The sequence below is a fragment of the Terrapene carolina genome, unplaced genomic scaffold (assembly GCF_002925995.2).
Source record: "Terrapene carolina triunguis isolate 2854851 unplaced genomic scaffold, T_m_triunguis-2.0 Scaffold397, whole genome shotgun sequence".
Classification (NCBI taxonomy): Eukaryota; Metazoa; Chordata; order Testudines; family Emydidae; genus Terrapene; species Terrapene triunguis.
Window position 1 is genome coordinate 1668725 of NW_020664748.1, and position 8356 is coordinate 1677080.

General features: G+C 59.9%; 1 protein-coding gene across 1 annotated transcript; it reads left to right on the forward strand.

Moving 5' to 3' along the window:
- Positions 1-8: 8 nt before the first annotated feature.
- Positions 9-5509, forward strand: MTX1 (metaxin 1). Its single transcript, XM_026658117.2, has 6 exons — positions 9-728; positions 2180-2272; positions 2562-2744; positions 3226-3302; positions 4297-4451; positions 5061-5509. Exons 1-6 carry the CDS (start codon positions 558-560, stop codon positions 5282-5284), a joined length of 903 nt encoding a protein of 300 aa, XP_026513902.1. The 5' UTR covers positions 9-557; the 3' UTR covers positions 5285-5509.
- Positions 5510-8356: the final 2847 nt, after the last annotated feature.

Genomic DNA, 8356 nt, shown 5'->3' on the forward strand with positions numbered 1-8356 from the left:
GACAGCCAATATCAGAACTGAGGAGTGCTGGTTCCCAGCTTCCCTTGAGGCTGCTGGGCTGCACTGCCTTTAAACAAAGCTTTCCATTTAATTTCCCCATTTTTTTAAGGAGGCAGGCAAACAAACAGCTCCTCTTTCCTGACTTCACGGCCCTGCCCCGGGGCGGGGGGACATTCTCCCTTTTGGAACTCAGCTGTCAGAGCCGCCCAGAACCCCTGCCAGAGCTGACAGCTTTGCGACCAGCTGGCCCAACATGGCATTTGTTACTTCTGAATCCTGTCGCCACATCTAGCCTGGAGACCCCTCAGCAGGGGCTAGCCACATGGAAAGTTCGTGTGTGAAGTCCAGCCAGTTCGGAGCTGTCCATGTGCAAAATCCATTTCACCCTGGAATAAGTCTCAACGCCAGACCAGTTCAGGCTTCCAAAAGGAAGTCACTGCGTGGGCTGAGACCAAACGTGGAAACCCTGAACGCCACTGGGGCACATGAAAACAAAGGGGTCTCTTGCAACCCATGTGTGATGCTGGCACCCGCGCCAGGATCCCCAATGAGAGCAGATGGGGCTGGGGGCGCTCGCTGCGTGCAGGAGGCCCATGAAGGGGCAGCTCTGGGCAGGGTCTCCCCTGTATTCCCTTTCTCTGCTTTCAGGGTGTTTACCTGCTCTGAAGACGAAGGAGGAAGGTGTCCTCTCCCAGATGCACCAGATCATCACTCACCTCAGGAAACAGGTATGGGATAGGGACACGGACTCAGGCCCTGCTGCCCCAGAGCCAGAGGAGACAGTCACGTGCCCCCTGCGGCTCAGGCCTATGGGGGGTGGGAGTTGGGGAAACCTGAGAGTGGAGTTGCTGATGGAAGTAACCGGGAGGGCTTGCTGCAGTGGGTGGGGAGCCGAGGCATGGGTGAGCAGGGAATCCCAGAGCCTGTAGGAAGCGACCCTTGGGGAGGGGGCTCAGCAGGGTCTGCAAAACCCAGCCAGTGGAAGCATTGTGTTACGCAGTTGCCACAAAGCCTTGCCCATGGACCGATTCAGAGACATCTGGCTGGTCTGGACTAGGAGAGGGGTGAGAACTGCCAAAGGCCCAAAGCCCAGCTCAGCTCCCCAGATCCTGACCCATCTCCCCCGAGCAGCACATCTGTAGTGGCCCTGTCACAAGAGGGTCCCTGTGTCGCCATGGAGGAGAGGGCAGAAGATGCAGGGGTCCCCGTCAGAGAAGCCCCTCTGTCCCTGTGTGCTAGTTTCACCCTTCGGAATTGCTCTGTGTCTGGAACTTGTGTCTGAGGACTCAGTTCTTCCCCTCCTGTCTTCCCTGCCCCCAAGTGCTGAGGCAAGTAGGGTGGTTTGCCTGGGGCTGGCTAGCTGTGGGGAGGAGCACAAGTGGCTCCTTTGAGGCCTGAGGGAAGTGTCAGTCTGGGGACTCGGGCGGCTCTCAGACGCCAGGGTGTGTGCCAGCCACGCCGCTATTCAGGCTGCTCCCGGCTCTGGTGGAAATAGGCCTGCCTGGTGCCAACTTTCCTTGGAAAGGCTGGAGCCGCTCCCTTTCGCCACTTGCACCCTCCATCCCAGGCTCTGCCTTGGCCCCAGCTTTCCTCTTCTGGGTCATGCGGCAGCGCAGGCGAGCACAGCCGCAGCCAGTGTGTTCTGAAAGGGAACAGGCTTCCGGCCAGGTTAAACACACCAGGCTGTGCTCGCTTCAGGGCTGGCCGGAGTCTCCCCTTGAAAGATGTAAGAGGGAGCAGGTGGCCTGTGCATTGGGCTCCTGTCCACGCACCTCCCCCCAGCCCGTCGATACTGCTTCCTGGGGCGTCTCTGGAAGTCCAGGCTAACGTGAACACGGTTCAGCTTTGGTAAAGCTGGGTCTCTAAAAGGACCACGTCTCCTTAAAGCAAACAGCCGGGCGGATGAGCTCTGACCCCATGCTCTTGGAGTCGGCCGCGCATCAGCGTGTGCATTTTAGGAAAAACCCAGGCATGGCACTTAGTGCCTGGAAAAGCGTCTGTCTGTGAAGGGAACTTGCCTGGGTCTAGTGTTTCCCCCCACCCACCCGGCCTCTAGTACCCAGACAGGGGCCGCGTAGCCATGTCTGTCTCTGCAGTTCATGGGGAGGGGGCTGGAGCACAGGATGAGCCCAATTGCCACTTCCAGCCCAGGCCTCACACTGTTCCCTTTACTCTGTAGAAATACAACGCTGACTACGATCTCTCTGCGAGACAAGGGGCAGATACACTCGCCTTTGTGTCTCTGCTAGAGGAGAAGCTGCTGCCCGTGTTGGTGAGTGCTCGCGTGGGCCAGTGGGAGTGTTCCCGGAACACTGCTGTGGGAGGAGCTAGTTCAGAATTCAGATGGATTCTGGGGACGGTCCCTCACAGTGAGTGACTGAGGCGTATTGGCAGATCCCAGAACCGCAGGGTGGAAGCTGGAGATTGGGATTATGGTGCAGTGACAGAGCTGAGTGAGGATCAGGGTTGGGGGGGTCTGGGGTAGCAGACTGTCTTGTAGGACACTGCAGAAAGCAGCCCTGCACTAGTTCTCGCGGATCACCACTGTCCTCGTGCCGTAGATTCACACGTTTTGGGTAGACGCAAAGAACTATGTGGAGCACACGCGGAAATGGTATGCGGAAGCCATCCCCTTCCCGCTCAACTTCTTCCTGCCCAATCGCATGCACAAGCAGCGTCTGGAGCGGCTGCAGCTGATCTGGGGGGAGAGCTGCTTGGCGGACGAGGAGGAGCTGGAGAAGGAAGTGAGTGGGCTGGAGGAATAGCTAAGCTCGGCTGTCATGTTGGTTCTGGGGGGAAGGATTCTGGTGACAGGGGCACTTTCCATTCTGCAGCTCTTGCAACCCTTGTGGCAGCTGGGAGGGCTGGCTGGAGCTCCTGGGAATCCATCACCCTGCCCCTAGATGGAAGCAACATGAGGGGTCACCCCGTCCCCAGCCGCTGGGCATGGCTCCTGGTTCCCGCTGGATTAGAACAAAGCCAGCTCCAAGGGGGCACTGAGTTTAACCCTTTCGTGCCCAGCCCCAGAATGCTCTGTGGTCGCTGGCTGTGATGCAGAAGCTGGCAAGGGCAGGTCAGCCAGTGGCTTTGCTCCCAGTAAGGATGACATTCGCTCTCTTTGCTGGCGTTCTTGGACTGGAGATAGCTCAGTCTTGGGACATGCCTCCTGCACCTCGTGTGCTGAGGTGATGTGACACCAGCGCTGCTTCTCTCCTGCTCCCGTAGATGTACCGCGAAGCCCGGGAGTGCCTGACGCTCCTGTCTCAGCGCCTTGGGGACCAGAAGTTCTTCTTTGGAGACTCGTAAGTGGCTCTTGGAGAAACGTTCTTTGTGGGGGGAAGCGAGGGCTCTTTCCTCACTTGCCCGCACGTGGCTCTCACGCCCCTGCCTGGCGCTCATGGCTGGGACCAGAACGTCGGAGCAGAGGGATTCTTGGTGTTAAGTCTCAGGTCTCCTTGCAGTTCCCCGGCGTGCTGCGACATGGGCCTCGGCAGCCCTTTGAAAGAGCTCTGGGTATTACAGAGAAACCTCGGAGGCAATTAAAGCGAAAGTGGGGCTGTGAGCTGGGCTGAATAGTGTCTCTCTAATGGAAGGCAGGGCCCCAGGGAGAGGGCAGTTCCTTGCGGCCCATTAGGCTCCATCCGTTCCCACTGCCGTCCCGACAGTTCCCCTTCCTCTCCCGTAAAACTGAGAGCCAGGACCAGATGTTCCAGCACTTCAGCCACGGCCTGCGTAGGAAGTTTTAGTCCATTAGACGGCTGCCTTGTTTGCTTCATGTTTAATGGGCTCATAATTTATGAAGCTATAAACGGTAATGGCTGAATATGCTGCTTATTCACTTCCAAAGAGCCAGCTGCGGTGAGCAGGAATCAGAGGAGACAGACACTTATTCAAGCGCTTGCTGAGAAGCCGCCTCCTGCCTTTGGTGACCCAGCACCTCTGGCATTCAGGCATCTCCAGGATTGCCTGCAAGAGGAGTTGTGAGCTCCAGCAGCCCTACCCAGCCCCCGGCAGTACCGTCTGCTGGGACAGGCCAAGATGAGCGTAGCTGGGCTCACCACCCACAGCCAGCACTCCTGCTCTGCTCCCTGCATGTTGGGACTGGAGTAGCAGGGAGAGGAGCAGCCAGGTAATTTGGTCATGCCCAGTGCACACAACAGTTGGACCCTAGTGACGGTGTGAATTTGAGCCAGCCTGTTCCTACAGCCTGGGGTCGTGTGTTCCCAGTGCTGAGGGTCCTGGGCCGCTGGCGCTAGCAGAGGCCAGGAGCCGCTAGCAAAGCTCTCTGTGCCGCAGCCCTGCTTCCCTGGACGCGTTCGTCTTCAGTCATCTGGCGCCTCTCCTGAAAGCCAAGCTGCCCAACGGGAAACTGCAGCAGCACCTGAAGTCTCTGCAGAACCTGTGTGACTTTTGCTCCTCCATCCTCAGCCTCTACTTCCCCTGGGACGGAGGTGAGCAGCCAGGCCTCCAGCCTCTCCTTCGGCGCTGGGAAGCTGGGGGTCAACTGGAATCACTGAAGCAAGGTCACAAAGATGGGGGAGGATGCGAACAGGCTTGAACCATGCCTCAGACCCCACTAGCCACAGGCTGAGGCTTGCTAGCCCACGGCAGATCAGGAGAAGTGGGGCAGTGCCTGGGGGGGGGGGGCCCGCCTCCCCGGGAGGGCTCCCCCCCTGGCGGCGGGGGGGGGGGGGGGGGCAGGACTGGACTTCCCACCAGGTGTAACACAGGGAGCGCTCTGTGTCGGCCATGGTGGGGGCGTCTCCTGACACCCTGCTGGCTGTAACTGGGGTCTAGTGAGGATGGGGAGCGCCCCTGTCCGGCTCTTGGAAAAGGAGGGGCAGCTTCCCACAGGCTCTCTCTTTAATCCCCCTGCTGCTTTCGGACCCCTGCCCCGACCATTCCCTGTTCACCCTGTTCCCCAGCAGCAGTGCCCCTCCCTCCCCTGAACAAGGGTAACATGGCTATACTCTTCCAGGCTGCCCCCGCTGTCTGCCCTCTGGGCTGGGGTGCGCTTCGCCAGCTGGGTCTGGGTTTCTGACATGTCGTTTCCTTGCAAGGGGAAGCCCCGTCCAGCGCCCCCAAGACGTCTGCCTCCGAAGGGACCGAGTCTGAGGAGGAGCCCTACAAATGGCGCAACCAGATCTTGTCGGTGCTGGTGGGACTGGCGGCGATGATTGGCTATGCCTTCCTCAGCGGGATCGTCTCCATCCAGCGGGGCCCTCCTGGGGCTGCTGGCCCCCGGCCAATAGCCATGGAGGAGGAGGAAGAGGAGGAGGAGTGAGGCGCTGGTCTCAGGGCTTTGGTTCTCACTCGTCTCAGTATCACTTGAACTGACTCTTTTTTTACAGTGCTGGGTACTGCCTAGTCTGATTCCTGCAAACTGCCTCTGTGTCCCGGCAGGACCCAGTGGCCCTGTTCAGTCCGGATCCCGGCGCTGCTACAAACACCAGCCCAGATTTCTAGACTGTGTCGCAAGCAGTCTGCCCCCCACTAATAAACCTGGAGCGCCCCCTGATGGGCATCTGTCTGTGCTCTCTGTCTCTCCCCCCTGCAGCCCTGGGCACAGAGCCTGCGTAGCGCTGGGCTGCTCGGCCCTCGTGGACCAATGCGCTGGGCCCTCAATCTCTACCCAGGCAGACCTTCCCCACGGGGGCACGCAGGACAAAGCAGCATGGAAAGGGAACCTTGGCTTGAAGCTGTCCCTGCTGAGCTCTGCCCCACAATTCCCTGGCTACCCCCAAGACAGCGGGAAGAATCCTTTTGGCTTCACATCCAGCTCCGATTCCATCTCTCCGTCCCCTGAGGGCTGAGTCGCGTGCAAGAGCCTGCCCCTTTCCAGGGCGGGGAAGCCGCAAGTGGAGGGGCCTGGCCTAGAGGTTCACAGTGACTGCCTAACTGCTGGGCTCCTGACCTGGCCCTGCCGGCAGCTCTAGCCCTAGAATATGAGTTGAAGCTTCAGCTTCTGGGCCAGCAGCCAGAACCGGCCCCTTGGAGAGCTGCCCTGAGATTGCCAGCCCTGGTCAGAGCAGTGGGGCTCAGGGAGAGCAGGGGCCGTTGGGGAACATTTCCTGCACGTCACTTAGTGGGTAGGGCACTTGGTATCTGCAGCCAGCTGCTCTTGCTGTCCAGTCAGACCTCGGATCCTCGCCTGTAGCATTGCGCACCTGGGGTTAACTGCCCACGGGACGAGCCTGGGTCTTGTATTGTAGGACGGGAACTAGGAGACTCCATTTGCCTTCTCTCACCTATTCATTGTTTGTTCTCCCTCAGTCACGGCCTCTCCCAACCCAGGGGTCCCAGTTGTTTCAATCTCTCCAGGAGGCTGATTGCATCCACCGCTCGGCTCTGGGCCCCGTCTGTCCTGCCGTATCTGCTGAGGAAGAGCAGCCAGGACTGAGCACAGCGCCCAGGGAAGGGTGATTTTCCTGACAGCCGTTTCACGCTTGCTTCTATCTCGTTCTCTAGCCAGCCTGAGGCTTGGTTTGCTGTGTCTGTGCTGCACGCGGAGCCGCTGCTCTGAGCTGGCGATGGTAATGCTCAGGGCCTTTCCCAAACGCTTTGCCCACGGTGCCCACGGTCAGGTTTATGGGGTTCCCTCCAGAGTACGTTCCCTGGCACTTGCTGACAGTGCAGCTTAGCTGCTCCTTCCTTGCTGCCTTCTCCAGGCTCAGCTAGCGAATCAGTCTGTATCCACTGCAAACGCCACCGCCCATCACAGCCTGGAGCCCTGCGGCACCCACCGTTAGCCATGGGCCACACTGAACATTCACCGTTAGTCCTGTGCTTTGTCTGGAACCGTAACTAGTTTCCTACCCTCCGCAAGGGCCTTTGACAGTCCAAATGAATGTCACCTTTTGGTGCCAGACCCAAAGCCTGCCAGGGCTGCACTCGGCCCAGTCCTCTCCCGTTACTCAGTGCCTGCGCAGCGCCATGGGGCAGGCAGGGGAGACGTGCTGAAGTCCAGTTGTGCCCAGCTGTGCCCAGTGCTACAGCATGGCTCAGAATGCTGCTTCCTGGAAGGTCTCCAGCCCTTGCTGCTGGGCATGGGGCAACCAGCCCAGCTCAGTGTCTGACCAGCCTCTACGCCCACCCCACACGCTTCCAGCTAGGGCTGGTTCCACTGCAAAGCTGGCAGCTTTAGGACACTGGTGCCCCAAACACAATAGACCCAGAATGCCAGGCCAGCGCCCACTCACGGGCCCCTTACCTCTGCCCCCAGGTGCCAGGAGGAGCTGCAGGAATAGACCTGGGTAATAGACAAACACCTGTCAGGGATGGTGCAGGAAATCTTAACGCTGCCTCAGCACAGGGCGCTGGACTCTGCCCTCGCAAGGTCTCGTCTCACCATGCGTTGCTGTGACACCTCCAAGGGTAGCAGCATGTGCCTCAGGCCCCCGCTGCCAGAGCCCTGACAGCACCACCTCTCCCCGGAGCCGCAGCCACACCCAGGGGCCTGACTGGTGACCTCCTGGCTGGTTTGCAACATCTGCCCAGAGCTGCAGGCTGCACCTGGAGAGGAAACGCTTGGGCACATACTGGCTGGAGAAGTGTCTCTGCCAGGCTGCAACAGGGTTTAACCCCACCACCCTGGCCCTTGTGCTTCATCTCTGCAGGGAGGAGAGTGACCTGGGCTGAGGTGGGCGGGGAGGTACTGCTCCACCAATGCTTTCCCACAGTGGCTACTGAAAGACCAGCAGCTGGGACTGACTGTTGGTGGCAGGTGGCCTGGGCTGGCTTTGCTCTCTGACGGGGAGGGAAGAGGTGCTGGCTCCCCGGGCTGAGGGAAGCCCCCTTACCCCGACTCGCTGCCGTGGTTTGAGAGGGGCCGGCAGGGAGTTGCTGGCCTGTTCACATTAGAAATTCCTCCGGTGCTGACAGCTCTGATTGCATTCCTGCGTGCCCGCCGGCCAGGACAGGGGCGTTCCTTGGCGCTGGTACTGCCAAGAGCGCGACGCTTCAGAGCGAGTAGCCAAGGCCCCGAAGGCGGCAGAGGGCAGTGAGAGGGGCTGGAAGCGCTCGTCTGAGGCAGGGACACCGTGAGATGGGGAGGGCAGGCAGTTAGTGCATGGTGCTGCACCTACCGTAGGGCAGCAGCTCCCTCCCCCTCGCTCGCTCCTGGGGAGCTGCACCCAGGCTCCTCCAGGCCTCGACCGCTGGTGCTGGCAGGAGGGCCAGGGTGACAAAACACAGCCTCTGAGTGTGTGGAGGTGCTAGTGGAGAGCCCTAGCGTCATGTTACCTGTAACCCCAGTGCTGCACCACCTGCACCCCCCTTATCCGGGGCTCGGCTCTCGGGGCCACGTGAGGGTTTCCTCCAGCTGCTCTCGCATTCTTAGGCTCCACATGGAAAAACA

Bases quoted from the DNA above. Each gene is read 5' to 3' on its own strand.
- MTX1 (XM_026658117.2), top strand. From the start codon at position 558: ATGGGGCTGGGGGCGCTCGCTGCGTGCAGGAGGCCCATGAAGGGGCAG. The intron at 2,745-3,225 runs GTGAGTGGGCTG...CTGCTCCCGTAG, and splicing joins AGGAGGAGCTGGAGAAGGAA to ATGTACCGCGAAGCCCGGGA. The intron at 3,303-4,296 runs GTAAGTGGCTCT...TCTGTGCCGCAG, and splicing joins AAGTTCTTCTTTGGAGACTC to CCCTGCTTCCCTGGACGCGT.